We start from the raw sequence: 24721 nt of genomic DNA on the forward strand, positions 1-24721 counted from the left end.
CTCCAAGCAGCCTACCATTTTATGCATTCATTGTACTGATGTTATTAAGTGCCTACTGTGTGCCAGGAACTGTGCTCGGAGCAGCGAACATGGTAAACAAATAAAAGGTCAGCATTTCTGCTTTCTCATGGTTTATTATCTAGAGAAGAGATTGGGCAAGGGCATAGGTTAAACCAGCAGATACACTGATGTATTAATAGGTAGTTTTGGATGGCTATAAGTGCTCAAAAAAAAAGAAAAATCAAACATGATAATGGGTAGAGTAACTGGAGTTTCCTCAGTTCGATGGTGCTACGAAAGGTCTCTCTCTGGCATTTGAGCTGAGACCTAAATAATAAAGGGGATTCAAGTCTTTGACGCTCTGGAGGACAAGCCCTACAGGCAGAGGAAACAGCAAGTGCTAAGACCCGGAAGCAGAAATTAGCATGCGGTGTCGGGAGCACAGAGAAAAAACTGCTGAGCAAGGTCCAGGGGCCCCAGGGTAAGGAATGATGTCAGTGAGATAAACTTGTCTCCTTTTTCTTCTCCTGAAGCCGGCAGATTTCCAGTTCACAGGAGAGTGACTTATGTATGTTTCTGCAGTGAGGGAAGTTGCTTAAAATCAAAATTACGTTCGTTGTTTATGGCTGGCAAAGGGGAGCCCCAAGGATGATCAAATCCTGCTATGGAATGGGGCTAGGTTTTTACCAAAGCCAAAGGGAGGAGAAGCCAGACCTCAAATTTTCTCCTCCTGAGATCATTGGTCTGAACGGCCACCCATGGAGGCTTGGTTATGCCTGTCTTTGTTTTGTTTACGGCGCTGTGTTCTTTGTGCTCTAGCAAAAGGCAAGGAAGACTGGACTTTTGGAGATCATGCCTCTGGCTGATTTGAGCCCTATGTCACTGGTACCAGCTTTTCAGCCATTCTGTGTCCTGCCGTTAGGTGGAAGGGGTTTGAGAAGTGGCCTCATGTTACGAAGTTGGTTTGTTTGTCCTTGGTTTCTGCATTTTCATTAAATCATAGAAGTCTTTAATTGCTTCCATGTGGCCGAAACGCTCCTTGATTGGAATGCTATGGAAAATAGAGTTTGCTTTATTAAGTAGTATTTCTTGAGGGATTTGAGTGCTCTTCGGTTTCCTTCCTCTCCCTCCCCTGTTTTTCTCTGAGTTTTTAATTTGTTGCAATGTATAATCTCTTGCTTCTGTGCTGGAATTGCTCTCCAAGCTTCTACAATCGTGTATTATAATTCCCTTTATTACTGCAGAATCATTTTTAGCCTTCAGTTAAGATGACTGGACAAGAATCAGATTAAATGGAATTAGTATCTATTTTTCATGGTGCATTGCTCCTGAGGCCAGCAGCCCCCCTTGCTTGCTAACCTTTTTTGTGGTTTTGGAAAGAATGAAATTAGAAATAATCAATACCTGATCTCTTTTAAGCCTCAGGGCACCCTGGGGGACATAGGTGTAAGTAATCTACATTTTACTTCCTTAGAGAAGTAATATGACTTGTCCAAGGTTATCCATGCAGAGTGTGTCAGAGCTCCAATGCCAACCAAGCTCCTGGAAATCCAAAGCCATCTCTCAGATCCCTTCTACACTGTGATTTTCTAAAACATAAGTGAGCAGGGGAAAAAAAGCTGCTTCTGAGATGTTGGAACAAAACAAATTACATCTAATGCAATGTGTTAGTGAGTCCCTTGCTGCAAACTATTGATAATTAATGCTTCTTCTCCATTGGAATAAAAGGAATTCTATTTCTACTTAATACAGGGAATGGAAACATACTAGGGCTTAGGTGTATACCACTGTATTAGTCAGGGGTCTCCAGAGAAACAGAAACAATAGGTTATATGTATACATAGAAAGAGATTTATTACAAGGAATTGGCTCATGCAGTTATGGAGGCTGACAAACCCCAAGATCTGCATGGTGAATTGGCAAGCTGGAGACCGAGGAAAGTTGACTGAGTCCAATAGCCTGAGAATCAGGAGAGCCAACAATTTAAGTGCCAATCCAAGGGCAGGAAAAGACTGATGGCCCAGCTCAGGCCGGTGGAGTTTCCTCTTAGCCTTTCTGTTCTATTTAGGTCTTCACCTGATTGGATGGGACCCACCATCAGGAGGGCAATCTGCTTTACTCAGTCTCATCCAGAAACACCTTTACAGAAACACCCAGAATAAAGTTTACCCAAATATCTGGACATCCGGTGGCCCAGCCAAATTGACACATAAAATTAACCATCACAACTCCGTAGATTTGAATTGTGCCTTTATCATTTACTAATGAAGTGGTCTTGGTCAAAATCTTATTTTCTTCATCTGTCAATTGGAAGCAATAATATCTGTCTCATAGGAATGTTGGAGGAATTCAATGAGAGAGTTTTCTGAAGTGCTCAGCACACTGCCTGGCCCAGAGAAAATGTTCAATGATTGCTAGTGATTTATTTTGTTACTATTACCATGTTACTGTTGATGATAACAAGTCCAGGAACACACAAGCAATGTTTTTGTGCATATATTTATGTTACATAGTTTGAGTCTAAACATTTTTTTTTTTTTACGTTTTGGCAAATGGCAATTTTATTCAAAATACAAGTCTAGCCACTGGAAGTTAGAAGATTCATATGTAGCTTATGACTTTGATATTTGCTTCCTGGTAAACTTTGAGCACATTGTTTGCTTGCTCGTTTACAAAACACCTGTGTTGTTAATCTTACTCTCTTGGTATGGGGATCACATAAGATTCAGTCTGTGACATCACTGAGCTTGCATCAGCCCCTCCAGAGGATGCTGACTTTGGTGGAGAAGGGGTGCTGCTTGGTATCAGGCCCTGTGCAGGTGCTCGTATCCAAGTTAAGCGGGATGGAATTACTGCTGCTAAAGGTAGTGGGGGAGGGGATGGGGATGAGGGCAGGGAGGGCTGGGAAGGGAAGCTTGTGCAAGTGTCAGCTGGTAGAAATTCTCTGGAACGTGAATTGAGGAAAAAGGCTTTACAGGTAGAAGCATTGTGTAAGCATTATATGTCTTATAAGAAAGTAGTACGTTGTCATTAGGTGGGTGGGTGGTTTGATGACCCTCAGAGGTGACAGTTGATTGCTTTAGAACCCATTCTTAAGGCAGGACTGAGAGTTATACATATATGGGGACTTGAAGTATTTAAGGAAGAAGAAGGCCTCTTCGACATTGGTTTTCAAGTGGAAGTATTTGTTCCCAGTAAGGACTACTGACAGAGAATATACAGTCCAGGTGTGCAGAGAAGCTGGCCAGCAGGTGGTGCCCTAGAAGTAGAAATGCAGGGCTCTGGGTGCAGAGGCCGGAGCTGGCCTGGGGGTGTGGGTGGATATGAAAGCTACACCCTCAGTAAGTTTCACTTGGTAAGCTTGGCCTTGGTAAGCTTCCAAGAGAAAAGGAAGCAAAGAAGAGCTAACATTTGTTTAAGGAAGAGTGCTCTTCGTCAAGGCTAAGTGTATGACCAGGTGTGCTCTGTGGTCCAGGCACAGTTCTAAATGCTTCGCATAGATTCTCTCCTTTGATAATATCTCACAACAAACCCGTGAAGCTGGTACTAATGTTGTCCCTATCCCCCATTTTACAGATGAGAAAACTAAGGGCCAGTGTAGTGAAGTAATTCACCCAGGGCCACACAGCTCTTCAGGGGTGGTGGTCACTTGGTCTTGTCATAGAAGGTCCTTGGAACCTAAATTGATCACGACACTTCCCTGCTTAAAACCTTCCTAGGAGGTCTCGCTGGTAGGAAGAGATCCTGGGCCCTCACCAGGCTCATCTTTGGCCTCACTCCTGGCTCCCAATACTTGGCTCAGATGCCCTCCTTTTCATTCCTTAAATGCATCAAGATCTTTTGACCTCCAGGCTGGGGCACTTCTGGATCCTCACCTCTACTGACCAAACCCTCTCTTGAGAACAAACATACTTAAGAAGATATTTGTTTGATATAAGTTGGCTGTGACCAGGGGAAGGGGGGTAACCCCAGACTTGTTCACCCCTCTGCCTCTGGTGCCTGCCCAGGATCCTTCTAGATCTCTGTGTGGCTCCTTCTCTCTCTTTCTTCAGGTTTTTACTCTAAATCAGTGGTGGTCAACCTGAAGGACATCTGGAAATGTCTGGAGACATTTTTTGGTTGTCACAACCGAGGGAGATGCTACTCGTATCTCTTGGGTAGACACGAGGGAGGCTGTCAAACATCCTACAACGCACAGGATAGCTGCCCCCTCCCCCAGCAAAGAACTATCCAGCCCAATGTCGGTAGTTCTGAGGTTGAGAAACACGGATCTAAAGAGACATTCCAGCAAGGCCACCCGTGGTCGCCCCATCTAAAATCTCACCTCTCCTTTCTTACCCTCCATTCTTTGTGTCCCCCTTTCCTGCTTTATTACTTTTCTTCGGTGCACCTGTCACTCTCTGATAAATGGTATATTTCACTTATTTATCTTGGTTTTTGTTTGTCATCCACTACTGTATATGCTCTACAAGCATAGAGATTTATGTCCTTTTTGTTCACTGCTTTATCGTTAATGCCCAGAATATTGTCTAGCCCATAGTAAGTGCTCAATAAATATCAGTTGCATGTGAGAATGGATTCAGAGTCCAGGTAAGTAACAATCACCAGTTCATCACAGAGGCCGCTTGGGTTAAAATCCATTTGCCATCCCTATGGAGACTCTTCTTGCACCCTGGAAGGTGATGGAGATCTTCCTTTTTACATCCTTTGGTGATGATGTTGTCTTTACTTTAGCCCTGACCAAGATCCCCCAAAAACGTTTTCCCTGAAAGCAAGAGTAGGGAAGGTGGACAGGTTCTTTTGTTGGACAATAATCCCTGAAGAAGTGAGTGTTCTGTCAGGATGCCTTTGGAAGGACCCTTAGAATCATCCTTATACTTGACAGACGGAGAAATCAAGGCCTGAGCACATCCTCTAAGGACATTTAAAACACTTAAGAGTCTGATTTATACTTGTGTGAGGTCACCCAGCAAAGAATTACCAGGATCAGAATTAGAACTCAGTTTTCTGCCTTCAGTGGAGATGGACGGGGGAAAGTGAAAAATCCCGCATCAACAAATACGCTGCTGGCAGGCAAGCCACAATTCTCTAAAGCTCTCTTTTGCCTTGCAAGTTGTTATATCTAGCTGACAAGGAAGCAAATTGAATAGCTAAATGCAGAGCTTTCAGAGATGCTGAGATGCAAATTAGCCCGAACCACAGGCAACTGTGGATTTGAGGCTGACGTGCAAAACAGAGGCTTCTCTTCCTTCGGTCTGCATTGTAAACTCACTTTGGTGGATAGTGTACCCTTGCTTTTTCCCAGGCAGGCACTGTGCAAGGCACTAGGGAGATGGTGAAAAACAAAACATTGATCCTGCCTTTGAGTAGTTTGCAGCCTGGAGAGGGAGACAGACAGAGAAGGGTGTCCTTGTTTGCATCTGCTGTCAGTGGCAATTGTGGGACAACTGGGTAATTGGATTATACATTTTCTGAGGATAGAGATCTCTGTCTTGGGTGCCGTTAATGCCACCTAACACTGATGGCCAGAACAATAATGATGGGTAAAAATTAACAAGCACTCCTTGTGTACCAGACACTGTACTAAGCGCTTCAGTGTATCAGTTCATTTAATCTTCACAACAGCACTACGAGGTGCAGGGACCATTATGGTTCCCATTTTCACAGCGAAGGCAACTGAGATTGACTATCTTGCCCAGAGTTACAGAGCAAAGACGTGCTGGCTATTGACATCTAGCCCCAGGCTGTCAGGTTGTCAAGTGTGTGGGCTGTTCTATAAGATGTATCACTGCTATATATTACTTAATATCCACCCAACCCTGGCCTTGAGACTTTCTCCACCACTTAGTAATAATGCCCTTTATTGGATGTTTACTCTATTCCAGTCACTGGTCCATGTATTATCTAGTATAATCCTCACAACGAAAGGTGAGGAATTATTATATCCATTTTACACCCAATGAAGTGGAGGCAGAGAGAGCTTACGTAATTTGCCTGAGATCACACAGCTAGTAAGTGGTAGAGCCAGGATTCAGGGTATTTCATACAAATGGAATCATTCAATATGTGGCATTTTGTGTCTGGCTTCTTTCTGTTTGCATAATGTTTTTGCCGTACGTGTTAAAGTATTTATCAGTATTTTACTCCTTTCATTGCTAAGAGTATTCCGTTATACAGAGATACCACTTTGTTTATCTGTTCATCAGTTGATGGACATTTGGATGGTTTCCATTTCTGGGCTATTGTGAATGATGAAGCAATGCACAAGTCTTATATGTGACCTCTCATTACTAATATTTTCTGTCTCATGTCAGTCAAAAGGGACGAGTTCTGAAGCCAGGATGTGGCTTTGAACACTGATTCCAACATGTACCAGCTGTGTGAATGGGAAAATTAAGTAACCTGTCTGAGCTCTGGGTTTTTTTTTTTATCACTTGTTAAAGGAGGATAATAATAGTAGCTACCTGATCATGCTCAAAAGCCTGAAATATATAATGCACAGTGTTTGGTTCATAATTAAACACACAATAAATGTGTGCCAGATAAGCAGTGGGAAGCAAAAACCAACCCAAAGTATATAATGTCTCTTATGGAGTTTAGACTCATTGAGACATGAAAATGTAATAACTAGATGTAATGTGAAATAAAATAAAATTAAAATATAGTACTACAGGAGTAGTCAGCATGAGGCTCATAGTAATTGAAAATTTTTAAAAAAAATAATGTTTCTCAGTCTAGAAAATGGAGACTTTTCTGTAGTTTGGAAATCCTGGGAGGCTTCAGGATGGAGGCAAGACTTGGATGGATGTCTTGAATGAACAAAGGATGGTTGGGAAATAGTGGAAGGATGTGTGGTGAGAGGAGTATTGCAGGTGAAGAGGCGGAAGGGATAAAGGGAAAGTTTGTCAGGCTGCAACGACGTCCAGGAGAGTGGTAGGTGCTGAGTGGGTGGGTAATGCTGGCATCTGCCTACTTTGTGCATCAGGGCTTTCAGACTACGATGAGAAGTGACCGCAGTGCGTGAGAGTTCCTGTTTCCTCAACTCTCCAGCAACGTGTGGCATAGTTCAGTTTTTTTTTTTTTTGATAATCACATGGATGTTCAAGGGCTTGGATTTAATCTACCTTTTCTTGACTACAAGTGAAATAGAATATCTCTTCATTGCTTTATTGACCGCTTTCTGGGAATGGTACTTTCACATTTTTTGCTCTTTTATATGTTATTGATTTTTAATCTGGAACAGTTTGTTATATATCCTAGTTACTAATCCTCTTCCAGCTCGTCATTTATACTGTAGCATGTTTACAGTGTCTTTTGTCTCATGAAATGTTTATATTTTGATGGATTCAAATGGATCGCTTGTTTCTCATATGATTTGTCTTGTGTTTGTTTACAAATTTTCCCCCTGTTCTGAGGTCACACAAAATATGCTCTCTTTTCTTCAAATAGTTTGAAAACTTTGTTTTTCTTCATTTATATGTTTCATCCATCTGGAATTTATATTTGGTTATGTGAAGTGGAATCAAATTTATTTTTTCCATGTGAAAAGCCAACACTAGTTACCCATTTGTCTATCCCTTCCCACTCCCCCATAAGGCCACCTCTTTCATAGACCCAGGTCCCATGCATGCTTCTGTCTCTCAGCCCTCCATTCTGCCCTACTGCTCTGTTTATCCATCTTGCTTTCTTCATTTTACATTATAACCTAAGCATGCCTTTGTGTTATTATAAACCATGGGTAAACATTATGTTTAAAGATTCCTATTTTCTTTCTAGTGGACGTATCACGGTTTCTGGAATCATTTCTCCCTTGTAGGGCGGCACATTATTTCTGTTTTTTTTTTTCTTTTTTGCTATTATGAAGGCTCCTATGGTGAATATTTTTGCATATAAAACATTTACATAGTTTTGGATTATGTCCTTTGGATGGATTCCCAGAAATAGAATTACTAAGTCAAAGGGCATGAATATTTTTAATGCTTTTAATTCATGGTATATATTTATTTTAAAAATTAAAGGGAATAAAGATTCTGGTAGATTCCTAGTACTCTATTATGTAGTTGTAGCCAAATGTGCTGTGACAAGTCTGGATCTGGGAACTGTTGCCCTGTAGAAGTCCAAAAGAGAGATTAATGTGGTCTCTTTGGTAAGATTTCTCTTTTCTTTTTTCTTAACACATTTTTTGGTATTTTCATTTATTCAAGCCATCATTTATTAAGCACCTACTGTGTACCAGGTTCTACAACAAAGTGGGCAGCAGGATCCCAACGAGCTTATGTTTTGTAGTAGGTAGGAAGACAACAAATAGACCAAATCAAGTGATAAGTGCCTCCTGGAGAAAAAACATTGACTGATTAGGTAAAAAAGTTGGCTCCTGTAGACTAGTGACAAGTGACACAGAACTTGAGATTTGAATGACAAGGAAGAGAAAGCTACGCCAAGTAGAGGAAAGGCATCCACTCACGGATGGAACAGCGAGTGCAAATGTCTCTGTGGTGGACCAGAGTGTGGACCCGGGTTAGAAGGAAGGTCTGTGTGGCAAGAGCCCAGGCTCGTGAGCTGTGTTCAATGAAGGGAATTGAGGCCAAGGAAAAATACCAAGTCCCAACCACGCAGGGCAGTTTGCTCCATGGCTAAAAGCAGCAATGGGAATCCACCGGATGGTTTCGACAGGGAGTGATGCGATCTAGTGGGCGTTGTTCAAAGATCATGCATGCTTCTCAGCAGAGCACAGGTACAGGGAAACAGAGTACTGGCAGAGAGAAAGATTAGGAAGCAATCACTGCTGTCGGGGCTGGAGGTACTGGAGGCCCAGACAAGGAGTGCGGGTGGAGGGAGAGAAATGTGGGTGGGCTCCATTCTAGGTTGGAAGTAGATTGCTGATGGATTGGGGGTGTGGACTTAGGAAAAGAGCGAAGTCAAGAATATGTCCTAAAAGTTTGGGCTAAGAGAATGACAACTTGGAATTACATTACTGACATAGAAAAGAGTGGGGAGAATAGGTTTGAGGTGTGGTAAGAATAGGGCTTTGGCCATGTTCAGTCTGAGATGCCTCTTTGGTTAACAAGGGGGGAAGTTGGTGATGCAGCTGGAACCAGGGATCCTGGAGCCCAGGGAGAAGCTGGGAGCTGTGATACAGACTTAGAGGGAATCTAAGACCCCAATAAACAGATGTGTAAACTGAAAAGAGCGTGGAGGCCTTTGACCATCATCAAGAGAAACCTATTATTTTCCTTCTGAGTTTTGAGATTATGCTGGATTTCTTCTATTTTTCTTTGTGAACAAAAACCTTTTCCCTTTTCCCAAGGAAGAAGAGGGAAAAACACGAGTTTTCTTTTGTTGCTTCAGTCCTGGCACGGCCTTCCAATTTTGAGTGGTAACTCTAAGAATTATTCCTGTCATTTGATTCCGATGTAATTGGGCAGGTCACAAAATCAAGCTTTTGCATCTTGCAAACTTTTCCAGAAGTGTTCTCTCATTGTCCGCTGTGTGTATGTTGGAACAGAAAATTTGTGCCTGATTTTATGGTGCACTTTTCCCGAGATATATGAGTTGCTGCCTCATCACATTATCCTGCCTCTCAGGACCTCTCACACCTAGAGGGTATGATGTAATGTGAGGTATGGTGCTCGCCGCCCAGAACTGTCACCAGCGAGACCCATGCTTCTAGAGTAATGCTTCGCTAGGTCATTTTCAAAGTGGGTTTGCACAGGGTCCCTAGTATATTATTTTTTGATATGTCAGAGTGCGTGTTTCCAGGTTGGAGTCTAACAGAGGAAATTTAATTATGAAGAAAATACTCCTCCTCCTTCACACCAGAACAGTATAGATGAGAACAGGCAGTGAAACTTCGCAGCTAGAAACAAACATTCAGGAATCACAATATTCAGGAACCAAATCCCAATGTTGCCCCTTACTTGGTCTGTGACCTTGGGTATATATCTTGACCTCCTGGGGCCTCCATTTCCCCATTTAAATTGGGATAATAAAAGTACCAACTTGATAGGGATTCTGTGAAGACTAGAAAGTAATTCACTGTGAAACTCCTAAGCACTTTCGTTGAGTCACTCATTAAATATTTAACACCCCTGCTTAACAGACACGTGAACAAAAAAGACAATAGAAGTGTCCAACCATCATGAAAACACGATTGTGTTTCTTCAGGGTTTTGAGAATATGCTGGTTTTAATTAAACAAATATTTATTTGTTAAATGAAATAATTTAAATAATCAAGTAATTGAGTACTTATTTGTTGCATGCCTGCCAGGTGTTAGCAAATACACAGGCGTGGGTAGAGATCCGGCCCTCATAAAGCTGATAGCAATCCAAACTTTTAAAAAAATTATTATTTCATAATAGTTGCAATAAGTCCAAAGCTTATTTTTGGCACCTCAACTTGTATACATTTTAGTCATTATTTTTAGATTATTGTAAACAGCATTTCTCTTTGGAATCCTCACAATTAATTAATACTTTAGTAGGTCAAGGACAGAGGTTGAAATACATGATTTTTCCAGGTGTTTGGGGTGTTTGATGTAGATTTAGCTACAGAGGCATATCTGCTGGATGCCAATTCCTGTCTCTGCCTGTTTTGAGAAATGTCTCTCCCAAGGCAGCAGCACAAGGGAGTGAAATGTAGTAGACACTTTCTAAAAGGGAAACCTCGAATTGTGAGTGAAACCCTGAGAAGTTCTATCAAGACACATAATTTACTCTCTTAGTAACAAGCCGTTTTAGAATTTCTCTGTTAAAATGATAACTAACGTTTACTGTTGAATCAAATGCAATTTAGTTGAGAATAAACAAAGTCATAGTTGAGAATGAGAGAGGAAAAAAAGCCAAAATAAAACTACAACCTCTGGGGGACTTCCCTGGTGGTGTAGTGGTTAAGAATACGCCTGCCAATGCAGGGGACACAGGTTCAAGCCCTGGTCTGGGAAGATCCCACATGATGCAGAGCAACTAAGCCCGTGTTCCACAACTACTGAGCCTGCGCTCTAGAGCCCGTGAGCCACAACTACTGAGCCTGCGTGCCACAGCTACTGAAGCCCGCATACTGCAACTACTGCAGCCTGTGTGCCTAGAGCCCATGCTCCACAACAAAGAGAAGCCACTGCAATAAGTCAAGAGTAGCCCCTGCTTGCCGCAACTAGAGAAAGCCTGCGCAAAGCAACAAAGACCCAACCCAGCCAAAGAATAAATGAATAAATAAATAAATTTATTTAAAAAAAAAACTACCACCTCTGGGACATGAGATTAAAAAAAAATTCCACAACGTTAAATAAAAAGGGGGGATTTAAAATTCTCTCCCTGTGTTCATTACATGCTTGTGCAAAATTACCAGCTAGTGAGAGCAAATGATCTTACCCTATTACTTTTATTTCTGTGTCTTGATGTAGAATTCCATCGATGTGATGGAAAGCCTTGCTTTGGGCTGTCTGTTCAGGAAACAGAGCCCCAAACATTCAGTGCATTAATTGGAGATTGAAACAACTAAGAAGACAGTAGAAATTTTGAAGAACATTGCTTTAGACAAAGAACATCGTAGTAAAGTGCTTATATGAGCCCAAACTCAAGAGCCAGAGTCCCTGTGTTTGAAATATCTCTGCTACTTGTTAGCTTCATAATCTTAAGCAGATATTTAACTTCTCTGTGCCTCAGTTTTCTCATCTATAGAATGGCATGAGTAATAGGACTTAGCCCCTAGGGTCATTGTGAGGTTTCAAGGAGTTTATATTATTCAATGGATTCAGAATGGTGGCCGGCACACAGAAATGCTATGTAACTGTTGACTATTATTATTAAATGTGGCTAATTTGGAAAAAAACATGGTTTGATACAAGACTCCTAGGTTTGGAGAAATGAAGGAAGAAAAAAGACCTCTGTAGTTAGAGAAAATAAAAACCTGCACCCCCTTCAGTGTGTGAGAGTCTCTAGAAAGAGAAAGCCAGGAGATTTGGCAGGAGATTATTGTCTTCTGTCTCAACATATGCAAGTGACAGGCAAAGAAATTTAGGGAAAGCAAGTCTAGCCAAGTGTGCATCAGTCTTGGTCCTGGAGACACATGTTTTTTCTGCAGTGTTTTCTAAGAGAGGTCAACTGACATGTGTAAGATGGGAGTGACCACAATGGTAAGATACAAATGAATAGTGTGCTATCTATGTGTGCGTGCGTATAAGACAGTAGACAGTAGGGTGATGAGATATCATTATTTTCTAGAACTGCAAGATACTGAAGAAGTCAATGCCCTCCTCATCTTCCTGTTTCCAGACCCCTTCATACATTCTCTCCACTTTGACCTGTTTAAGTTTATTTTCATTGAAAAAACACACTTTTCAAGAAATAGATGCTTTATGTATGGTTCATTCTTTGGAGGGGGTGTATGTGTGCCACGTGACAAGTGGTTGCCATGGTAATTTCTCATTATTGTTGAATTGAAAAATAATTACTCTGGCAAAAATCCCACATAACCTGTCAGTGCTTAAGTTAAAGATGCTGGGGGGCAACCCTGGCACCAGGATCCTGTTTTTGGTGGAGAGGGACAGAGATAGGAATGGAAGAGAATCCGGGTTGGAAGCAAAATGCTTTTGTGGAGTTTTAAATATAATTAAGACTCTCTTCTGCTATTTGACCTGAGTGCATCTCTCATCCTGATATATGATTTGGCTGCTGGGGCTACTTGGGCTCACCTGTGAGATGGGACAAAGGGACCAAGGATTTTCATCACAGAAATGTATAGAGGGGATTACTTAGAGTGGAGGAGCTTTAATGGTGTTTTTACCTAATTAAAATATACGAGAATTGTAGGCCGCACCCCTCCACCCGGGTCTGGGTTCAGGCAGAGTTAATTTCCTCTTTAGTTACCCGGACGCTGCTCTCTGCTATTGTTACTTTCCAGCTTTGGGAAAATAATCCACTTTTTACTTATTAATATTCACTAAGCACTAAATATGCACTGTTCAGGTACTAAACAACAGCCAGGATTGAAAGGTAAAGGCAGACATGACCTCCATGAGAAGCCTCGTGGCAGAGTGTATGGAGTTAGATGCCCCTCACTCCCTACCCCTGCGCCCACACATTGGGGTGTTTGGTACTCAATCATTCTGTCTCATGAGCCATTTCGGAGGACCATGAAGCAACTCTGCTTCCTTTCTTGTGTTGTGGCAAGAACTCATCCTCCTTTTGGTTAATGAAGTCCCTGGGATACACTCTGCCTTTAAAAGAATGACAGGAAAACTTTTATTAGTAGTGGTATTTCCATCATTGCATATTCTTTGGACTTTCAGATGCTCATCCTTCTCCTGGCAGAGCTGGACTCTGTTTTGGAATTCTGTGTATCTTGTTGTTAGATCTCACTTGGAAATATATCGCTTGGAAATGCTCTTAGTTTCATCTCTACCTGTGCATCTTCAGACCAGAAGTCTTCAATCTGGAAGCATAGGGACCTCCTAATGGAACAGCCAAAATATACACAAGTACACACCCTATGCCTAGGCATGGCCACTTTAGATATATGCCCCAGAGAGATTCTTACACATTAACACAAAGGGACACTGCAAAGATACTTTTCACAGCATTGTTGTAATGGCAAAAAATGAGAAACTGTCTAGAGATCATTAGTAGCAAAATGCTTAAATAAAATATATTCTTTTCATCTAGTGTACTACCATGTAGCTTATATAAGGAAAGAAGAGGCCCTGATATATAAAATGGAGACGTCTCCAAAACACAATGTTGAATGAAAAAAAAAAAAAAAGTTTAAAGAAGGAAACATAATGTATGATATCATTTAAATAAAATATTAAAAACTTAAAACAGGGCTATATATGAATGGAGTCATGTATGTATATAAATATAAAAGATGGGCTAGGAAGGGCCATATGATTTTCACGAAATGGTTGTTTATGGGAGCCTGGGGGAAGGGAGAGAAAAAGGAAAGAAAGATATTATTTTAATAATTGTTAATTCTGGATAATGGGCCACAGGCCTTCACCATATTATCCTCTATTCTCTATTTTTAAAAATTAATAAAGTAAAACATCATTTATTTATTTCTTTATTTATTTTTAAACATCACTTATTTCAGTTCCAATCAATGAAGTGTATTCACTTAACCAATGTTTCACTGAAAAGAACAAGAAAAATGCCCAAAGATGGTTCAGTAGAATGGCAGTGTAGGTGGGAGGTAATTTCTGCATCCATATGAACTTGTCACAGGCATGGTTGGTACATCCACTGATGAAAAGTGAGGCAACAGTGATATGACAGAGAGAGGCCTCTGCTTGTACACTGTCCCGGTCCCCTAGCCACTGAGTTTAGACTTAAGATTCCTGCAATCTTAGAGGAAGAATCTTACTCACTGTGTGGTTATGGCCTCACCATCTGTTCTACTCCCTACTGGGTGATTTATAGGTGGGAGATCTGTTGAGGATGGAGAGATGCCTAATGCCCAGTCCGTATCCTTAAGCATCTCATGGTCCTCTACAGCAGCCACAAGTTTAGACAAATTTATATTACAAGGCAGTGATTCAATTATAATATGATCCACACTCTAACAGGGGTAGAGGTGTCAAGCTTTCCTAGCACAAGAGACAGGGAAAAAAGGAATCGAAGGACTGGGACTTGGTATTTGCTGGACATGCCAGGCCAAAAGAACAACATATGCAAAGGCAAGGAGGCAGGAAATGGTTAAAGAGGGACCCTTGGTTTGACAAGGTAAGTTGCTGGGTCCTTTGGCTCCACACAGGCCAACTCCTGACTATGCTGGTCCCCAGAGTGGTAAGAGTGGCTTTTCCCTGGATAGAACGTCTTTTCCCATATATCCACCATATGTTGTATCTATGCTATGTGGCAGTAACTGGTGTGCTCGGCCACCCCACCTACCAAAAACCTCAGGCTATTGGTTTGTTGTTGTTGTTGTTGTTTTTAAATTTATTTATTTATTTATATTTATTTTTGGCTGTGTTGGGTCTTCGTTTCTGTGCAAGGGCTTTCTCCAGTTGCGGCGAGCGGGGGCCACTCTTCATCGCGGTGCGCGGGCCTCTCACCGTCGTGGCCTCTCTTGTTGCGGAGCACAGGCTCCAGACGCGCAGGCTCAGTAGTTGTGGCTCACGGGCTTAGTCGCTCCGCGGCATGTGGGATCCTCCCAGACCAGGGCTCGAACCCATGTCCCCTGCATTGGCAGGCAGATTCTCATCCACTGCACCACCAGGGAAGCCCTATTGGTTTGTTTTTAAAGGCATTTGTCATAACCTTTACCTCCAAGTCTTGAGAGGTTGATCTTGACCTGCTGGTCAGTCTCAAGGCCCTTCCTAGTTATTCTCCACATTGGTTTGACTTGAGGGGATTGCCTGCATGGAGAGTGGGTGGCAACATCCTACCTTCCCTTCACACCTTAGGGGAAACCAGACTTCGTGAGCTCCTCTTTGGAATCCTTGCTGCGAAACAGCCTTGGAAACTTTCCTCACACAACCTCCTACTGGTCAGCTTATTGGACTTGGCCATGTGACCTACTCCCAAGGGAACTCCTCGGTTCTTCCATTTCTCCAATGATGGAGGCGCCAAGCATGCAATCAGGAGGCAGAAGTGTTAGCCTGTGGATAGACAGAACTGCAGAATCGTGACCAGTCATTTTCTGTTATAGTTCCTTGGTCTCTTGTACATGTTGCCTTTGTCTGCAAGGCTCAGACCATCTAGATGACCAACATCTAGAAGTTGAATAATGGTGGCACTGATTTTTTATCATTGTCCACAACTCAGGAGGTTGTTAGCTCAGCTCTGTGGCTGAGAACTGAGATTCCACCAGTCACACTGTAAGATCTTCTGCCAGAGGTTTCGTATTTGGTTCAGCACAGGTCTTTGTAGCTGCTTTGCAGCGGCTGCCTGGACTCCTGGCCTAGTCATTAGGCAAATGTCTTCCATAAAATTGCCTCACTGATCCCAGGAACTATACCAGCCAGCAAAATGGAAGGAAGGGATGTTCAAAGAGGAGGTTTATTTTCAGAAAAACAACATGAAGGTGGGGGAAAGGGGGCAAAATCTGAAAGAACTGGAGGAGGAGATCTGTTCAAGCAAAATTTCCTCTTGCTAATTAATGCTGGCCTCTTCTTCTGCTCTTGTGAATCTTTTTGTCTTCAACCTAAGGTGGAAAATCACTCTTTAAGCAGAATTATTTGGAAAAAACCTGGCCTGGTCAGTTCATCAATTGTAACAAATCTGCTGCTGTGGGTGGTGAGGGCTGTTGGTAACGGGGGAGGCTATGCATGTGTGCGGGCAGGGAGGGTGTGGAAATTCTCTGTACCTTCCTCTCAATTTTGCTATTTTAAAAAATAGACTGGAATTAGGCAGACTTGGATGTGAACTTTATCTTTGCCACTTTCTAGCTGTCTGATCTTTACTAAGGAGTTTAACTTTTTTGAAATTCAGATTCTCTGTTTGTAAATATCTGAAGGTCAAAGGAGACCATAAGAAATAATTTATAATAGCTGCCATTTATTGAGCAACTATTATGTGCTGGGCAGTTTCTCCTTAGCCCTCACAGTCCACTGAACTGATTGTTCCCACTTTGCAAATGAGCAAATAGATGCAAACAAGTTAGGAGGCTTGACTTAGGTCATCAGCGAATAAGAGGCAGAATTCGTATGTTGAAGCCAATGTAACATAGAGGTTAAGGGTATAAATTCTTCTAAGGATGCCTGCTCTGCCCCTTGGGACAATTAGGGCAGTTGTGAATATAAGATGGTTCAATTCCTGGAAAAAACTTAGAAAATATTGAGTTATGGGTACTACTGTTAACCCAGGGTCCCCCAAACATGTATTCTTTCCACGATCTCCTTCCTTCAGAAAAAAGCCAAGTCAAGACTGGCCTGTACTTGACGTTTAGTAATATTTTCTTAAAAATACTACTTTTTAATTCCCTTTCTCCATCAGCATTTTTCCTCTCATAACTGAGGACTAATTCAAAAGCTTTATATATGTGTGTTGGGGGGCAGTTGACAACTATAGCTTAAAAATAATATCCAAATTTTTTTTGTGTCAGTTTAAAAATATTGGCCAATAGACAAAGTAGGGTCAACCATCTAGAGCTCACAAAAACCGTGTAAGCAATTTTCTTGAGTTGGGTTTTTGATGGAACAAAAAGGAATTCCAGTCTTTCATCCACTCATTCATTCTATCAGCCAAAATGTGTATATATTCTATTATGTACCTATTATGTGTCTGGCCCTGTGAAAGTACATATCACATTTTTAGTTTTGGAATGTTCTTCCAAGATTTGTGACCAAAGCCAATTGATTTTTTTTTTGTGTGTATAGTCACCTGATATGACCTTCTCCTACCAAAACTGTCCTGACATTTCCTGAGACATTGACTCATCTCATGTTCCATTATAGTTAGTTTGAATCAAATGTCATCCCCCCTTCTTGGGTCATTACTCCCCCTCCCCCCTTGATTTCTGCCAACACTCACTTGTCTGGGCCCCGTGGAACCTGTATGGCTCCTCATAGACAACTCTCTCACCTCCTTACAGCTTGAATCCTTTCTTTTCTCCTAGTGACTTCAGATCAGCCTGGGTTCTCCCTGGGCTTTTACCTTCCACTAGTCCATTTTCTAGCAGACGTGCTAAAAACCAGGAATTAGATGACAGGAAAATGGAGGTAGAGGAACTGATCTAGTCACTGGGCCTTTGAACAATTAGCAGGCCAAAAGGAGTTGATCAATTTCCATTCAGAGTTTTCACTGTGTTGTAGACAGGTATTGTTGCAAATAGTAACAATAATAGTAAATGGGTTACAAATAGTTGAAGTGATTTGGAGACATGCTTGATATATAAACATTTTTGATGTAGAGTTCTTTAGAGCATGGAATGCTTCATCCCTTAGGAATGGTGTTAAAGATGGTAGATAAAGGTAGGAAAGGGGCATTGTATTGACCTTTACTGTGTTCCAGGCACTCTGCTGGGCACGTTACAGCCATTAACTTATTGAATTTTCACATCTACCTTGCAAGATAGTTATTAACGTAACTGTTGTTGCATCTACTGTGCAAGATAGTTATTACTGTTGTTGTTATTATTATCATTATTGTTATCCTTAATTTCCAAGTGAGGAAACAGTGTCAGGGAGGTAAAATAAGCTGTCCAAGTTCACATCGCTGGGAAGAGGTAGTGTCGGGATGAGTCTCCTCTGAGGATTGCCCACAGGACGAATTCCACCAGTGTTGTAATACCACCTGCCCTACCGCATAGCGCCGGCCTCTTTCTGGGCGTGAGTCCTGGCAGTGGGGCAGTAAGTAGAGCGAGGAGCTGGAGGAGAAACCAGCCTGAGATAAAATATGCCCTTTTCCATCTCCCTTCCTTCTTTCTGAACCCTAGCCCTTGCCTTCCCAAAGACGCCAGAGAAATGAGTTGGCAGAGACCGGGGCAGATCTCAGATGTCCGAAAGTCCCAGTCCCTGTATAGGAATTCTGAAAGCCTTCCCCCCACTTTCATTTTCTCTCTAATATCATATTACATGATTAAAATATAGTTCTGGGACAATCATTCCTTGAACCGGCATTTTGACACCACACTTAATAACTATTATGGCATGAACCTGAGTATTTTAAAAAGCTACATGTGAACCCCAGCTCTGCTGTTTATTGGCCGAGTGGACTTGGGCAAGTTACCTTCACCACCTAATCCGTTCCTGCAGTTGTAAAACTGGGATGATAACGTGAGTAGTTCCAGCCAGTCACTGAACAGCTTTCATTGAGTAATACCATGGCCTCGTCCCCGTCTGGGGCCTGGGAGATGGAGAAGCAGGCAAAACAGAGCCCCTACTCACAAGAAACTGATATTGTACTGACAAGGGAAAAAAACAAAACAAAACCAAGAATCAGGGTGGTAATGAGGAACAAGTGAGAAAATGTATATAAAGTATTTAGAACAGTGTCTGGCATGTGGTAAGCGCTCAATAGATGTTAACCATTATTCTTTTTCCATCCGTATAGCAATTTGAAGTTAAAAAAACCCTGTGTATCCAGGCTCCCAAATAGGGTTTCTTGCCCCAGCTGCTTCTTCACTTCCAAGCCCACTGATTTTTCTAGACGCTCTGACAGTTTCCACAGCATTCAGGCCCTGTGCCGTGGTCTCAGGTGTGGAGCGAGGCTGTCTGTTTGATGCTCAGTGGGCTGTGTCCTGCCAGTGGGTTTGAGCCCTTTGAGGGTAGAGACCAATCTCTTATCCTACTGTGTATTCCGAGGGCCTGCACGTAATAAGTGCTCAATAAACATTTGTTTCTGAAGGGAGATGGGGGGTAGTTTGTATGTGGAGTCATGATATACCCCTGGATGGTTTTATATTTACTGTATTCTACTAAGAGAAGTGTTGGCTTTTGGTGTGGCAATTGGGAGGAGGCCAGAGAAAAAGAGACAAGGACATTCATTTGTCTAAGCTTCTTTTCTGTAAAGAGGAACAGTATCAGTCTTCAGTGGACCGTTAATTATTCCCATTGGGACTGAAGGCTTGTTCCCAAGGCCTGCCAGTGACAACAACTTAATGTTGTCATAAGCAGAACAACTTAATGGGAGGAAGAGAGGCTGGTGAGATCTTGGCCAGGGCCCCAGGGTTGGGGGCCTTTAAGAGAGGAGCAGCAGGCCCCTCTGTGTCCCTCCCCCATCTGACAGGCAGCTGGGAAACATCTTGCCCTGAAATCTGGCGCTAACCAACAATTCTCTGGAAAAAGATTGCGCTTAAGAATTTGAGGGTAGATCGAGCACTATACAGAGAATTAGGCCCAGGTATGATTCCCCCTTTTAAATGTAAAACACTTTGCATAACCCTCCTAATTCCCTGTTAGAGGAGGCCCTTCCCCTGCCCTTGAAGCTTAGCAATGATTTTAATGGCCTTCAACTGGGCCAATTTCAAATTATTTTCTGGATGAGCAAGGGAAACATTCAACCCAAGACAAACAAACAGAGTTCATGTGGATGGTTTGCATCCTGCTGAACTATTCTGCTTTTAATAACTGATTTAATAACGAGCAAGTGATTGCCTATAATCTTAAACCAATCCTCAAGAACAATCCATATGCATGTGATGGTTGCTTGTGCACAAACTCATCTTTCTACATAGATCCATGTAGCAATACCTGTATCTTTTCTAGGGATATTTGCATAGTGGAAGGCTACAGGCCACACACAACTTTTTTTTTGAATAAATTATTGTTAAAAAATGTACTCTCCTTAACCTGGTTGTAATATTGTGGTTTCTGTTTGTAAAATCAGACTCCTAAATGAGCAAAGAGAAAGAGAGAGAGAAAAAGCTGAATGCATTTTACATTAAAAGCAAACCTTTTGCTTAAAAAATGTCACATTGTGCTCCAGAATACGTTTATTAAATCTCCCCAAATATGTCCTCGAGAATTAATTTTCATTTGCTTTGCATTAACTCGTTTATTGAATTGGAATTCAGTCCCTATCTGAGGCAATTAATTTGAAGAGTGACCACACGCCTGCCCACACCCCTTCCAGAACACCCACACACATATGCTAAGTCCCAAGCCTCCGATGACTGGATTTTTCTGCCTTTTTCCCTTTTCTTTTCCCCTTTGAGATATTTTTCCACTCTTGCCTGTTAAATAAATGATCTGTCTTTTTGCAGGATAGCGACAACCTCTGGTGGGATGCGTTTGCCACCGAGTTTTTTGAAGATGACGCCACATTAACCCTTTCCTTTTGTTTGGAAGATGGACCAAAGCGATACAGTAAGAAAGTTTATTTTCTCTAATATTCCCTCTTTTTGCGCCCGTAAGAAAACCACAGGGGTCTTCAGAGAATAATACAATGCTGACAGGCTGACAATAATCCCGGCCTCCTGCCTCTGATCAAGGCACTGTCACCGGGTGGCAGCCCGGCTCGGCAGCAAGAGATTTCCTTCGAGGCTTAGGATGTTTGGACATTTGCCAGTTTAGAGAGTGAGGCAAATGTGAACCAAGCCCCCCCAATGATAAGTGGTAGCTGAATCGTGGAGACTTACCATCCATCTCTTCCCTGCAACCCTTCTTTATGCTTGACAACACTTCACACCCAACATTCTGCTTCTGAAGTTCCCCTTAAAAAAATATCCTCACAGTCACTGTATCAGCTATATCCTTCTAATTCCCTCTTATCAATTATCTCAGGTATTTATTTGACAAGTGCTATGTTTTCTTGGGGGCTGGGGAGGCCACAGCTGCTTTGACCACACAGTTTGGGATTCATGTTGACAGAATTTATAGTTCCTTGTCTTTCTGGCGAGTGATAACTGTGTAAAGATCCTCAAATTACAGCCTGTGGCACCTTGGGTAACAGCTGATCTGCCCTGATTAGGTTCAGCCAACTTGTCAGAGATCAGATTTGCTAGTTGTGCTGTAAGACCGAGAGGCATAAATACATCAGCACAAAGACAATTAATGTCCGGTTAGATCAGAGAGAGATGCGTTTTCAGAAATCAGCGTTGCACATGTGAAGGGATCTGTCTGTCAGAGGGTAAAACATCCCAACTGTCTCAAACACGGAGCTGATGATGGGACCAACCACAGTATGTACAAATGAGTCGGTCCAGAGCATTGAGTAAATGATAGGAAACAGCGCTCTTGATATACACAATGAAAAGATCTGATTGTTGCTAAATGTATTTCAAAGCCACTAGAGTACAACCAGTGCTTTTTTTTTTTTTTTCTTAATTTTACAGGACTTTAGACAACTTAGTATTTGGATCTATTGTATGATGAGTTGATTAATTATGCTAATAAATAGATGGTGATTTGGCAGAAGTGGCAAACAGTGGAAAGCAGGACAACTTGCTCAATTGAAACTTACTGATGGAAGCATCTCTGTAGATTTGTATATTGTGGGCTTTCAGAGGCTGGGACATTTTTAATAAATATTTTGGGTGAGAGGGGTAGCTAGTGTGCCAGACATGGGGCTTTTCCAGACTGTCTTTACATTCAACATAATGACACCTGTTGCAAGCACGGGCAAGCCCACTTCATCGGGGGTCCTGATGAGGTCACTCGCTTTCTGTGTGTGGGTGCCCGAAGCAGCCTCACACCCTACAGAGTGGGAGGGTCGGGTACAGAAGCTGCTCTTTCAGAATTCCCTGGGAGATAAATGAACTCGGCAATCCAACAATTACTCTCTCCCCAAAAGCCTGCCGGATCAATGGTGAATAATTTCGAACCAAGCAGTCATCCATCCTCTGAGTCTTCTTATTTTTGTCTGAGGCATAAGCTCAGATAACTTCAGGTTATCATTGTTTTATGTTCCTGTGCTTTGTGTGTGTGTGTGTGTGTGTGTGTGTGTGTGTGTGTGTGTGTGTGTGAATCCGTCAGGGTCTGCTCAGGGAACTAGAATTACTAATAAAACAGATTCTCAATCTTCCTTCTGTCCACCCCTGACCCCAACATCATTTGGGGGTGAGGCATGATCAGTGCTTGTTAAGATCTTATTTTCATGTACAGGAGTAAATGCCTGACTACGAGCCATTGTTGCCCAGGTTTCTTTGTTTCTCTGAACCAAAATATTTCCCGAGCGGCGAAGAGAAACAAAGATGATCGACAGTCTGGAGCCCAGTCTCATCAGCTGCTTTGCTGACAGCCTGGTGATGTGCACACGCTGCTGATGTGCGGGCAAGTGACAGCTGATTGACAGCCTAGGACCGGGAGATAGGGAAGATGAAGGATGCTTAGAACGCCTGACGCACGTGCTGCTTATGCAGTGCTCCAAGCATCTCGCGGCCACCTTAACCCATTCACGGTCCAGGCACACTGTGCCGGGTGGGCGGGGAAAACACACGCTGGCCCTGGGCTGGGGCTGCAGCACTTCCTAGAGACCTTGCAGGGAGCTGAGAGCTTTGCATTTCTGAGGAAGAAAATAGGACTTGGCTATTACATTTGTGTATGTAAAACATTTCCCCATATTGCTTTCATTCTAGGTACCAGGAAATATTCTAGATGAGGTTTACTTAACCCTTACTAGAAAAAACTTTTCCTTCTCCCTCCCCATGTCTACTTTTTCAGAGGGTTCCTCTGGCTCTAAGAGATCTTATCTCTAAGCTACCGTAAATCATGTAATATGTGTTTACTTGTTTATTTGTTACCTGTCACCCCCTATTAGAATGTTATCTCCCTGTGCACAGGGGCTTTGTTTTATTTATTGCTGAATTCTCAGATTAATACAGAAACTTGCACAACATAGGTACCCAATAAATATTCATTGAATGAATGATTGAATGAATGAATGGACATTTGGGGAAAAGTTTATATCCCAAACAGAATGCTGGCAAAACAATCCCCATACCGACATCCTTGGACTTATTTAAATGGGAAGAACTCAGTCCAAAGTGCTCTACTGGTGTTTTCAAATAAGCTCTAGGATATGGTTGGATTTATTTTAAGTTGCAGGGGTAGGGGGTACTCAACAGTATTATAATTCAGGAGATAATTATGTTGGGGAGATATATTACTCTTCCTTTCAGAAAGCTCTTCTGTATTAATCTCATTGCTCCACCCACCCCAGTCTCTACTCTCCTGATGGGAGTGGGCCCCCTCCCCAGGTGGGATATGATTGGGATTGCTGATGGAGACTACTGATGTCTTCCTAGAAGACGGGGTTGAGGTTGATGTGGAGAGGGGCCAGACCGACAAGGTTACTGGACCATGTAGCAATTGGGATGTGCGTCCCTAAGGCCATGTGCCTGCCCCTGCCTTGTGGGGCTTCATGAAGTGTTCCCCCAGCAGCTGGAGAAGCCAACAGTCCAGGGTGGAGGTTTCTGCTTGGGTTAGGTGGAATCTCAAGTGGGGAAGAGGGCCAGGGGTAAGAGAGTCCTTCTTGATCAGCTGGTCTGTGGTTAAAGACCAGTAGAGCTGAAAAGTGTCTTTCTGGAAATGGACCCTTCCTTGGTCCGCAGAGCCCCAGCTGGTGAGTTATTAGGCCTCAGGTTGACCTACTCCAGAGTCAGAGTTGGGGTGCACCACCCCCCCCCCGCCGTCCTATCCCTACACCTCCTACGGCTAAGAGGAAAGAAATGGATTCGTCAATTCACACTTTCCGAGGAACGTAAGTCACAAATAATTACTGTGTCTTATTTGATAGAGAGGGCAAGGCAAGCAGAGGAATGGGGTCTCAGCCCTCTGCACGCTTATTTTGCAATTCTGAGTCCAGCGTGGTGTATGATTTTCCTTCCGCATCTTATACAGAAGCAACCATTCTTAGGTGGCTTGCTCACCATTAGCTTCAAGCGAGGATTGATTTTTCCTCTGCTCCTTTTCTGGGTGTGTAGTGGAATCGTGCCCCACAGTCTCCCCGCTCCTGATGACCAGTACAGAACCTTTTGGGTAAAGGTAGTGGTAACCGCCTCAGGAAACCTAGGCCATGTCCAGGGCCACACTGGCCATGTTCATCTGTCGGAAATACATGGTTCCCAATTCATTCAGGAAATATTTCTTTGCTGGGAAAGATACATGGAGAGAGTCCTCCTGGGACTTCCCTGGTGGCACAGTGGTTAAGAATCTGCCTGCCAATGCAGGCGACATGGGTTCGATCCCTGGTCCGGGAAGATTCCCAGATGCCACGGAGCAACTAAGCCTGTGCGCCACAACTACTGAGCCTGCGCTTTAGAGCCCGCAAGCCACAACTGCTGAGCCCATGTGCCACAACTACTGAAGCCCACGCACTCTAGGGTCCACGTGCTGCAACTACTGA

The 24721-nt window shown here is 42.7% G+C and overlaps 1 protein-coding gene across 9 annotated transcripts in view; it reads left to right on the top strand.

Annotated features, from left to right (window-relative positions):
* LDB2 (LIM domain binding 2) overlaps nucleotides 1-24721 on the top strand; it is a 386421-nt gene that overhangs the window by 120339 nt on the left and 241361 nt on the right. For all 9 annotated transcript variants that reach the window (XM_057547425.1, XM_007167347.3, XM_057547423.1 and 6 more), the window contains one exon: nucleotides 20640-20742. In XM_057547425.1, coding sequence (XP_057403408.1) covers nucleotides 20640-20742 — 103 coding nt within the window. The remainder of the gene's footprint in view (nucleotides 1-20639; nucleotides 20743-24721) is intronic.

The sequence above is a fragment of the Balaenoptera acutorostrata genome, chromosome 5 (genome assembly GCF_949987535.1).
Source record: "Balaenoptera acutorostrata chromosome 5, mBalAcu1.1, whole genome shotgun sequence".
NCBI classification, from domain to species: Eukaryota; Metazoa; Chordata; class Mammalia; order Artiodactyla; family Balaenopteridae; genus Balaenoptera; species Balaenoptera acutorostrata.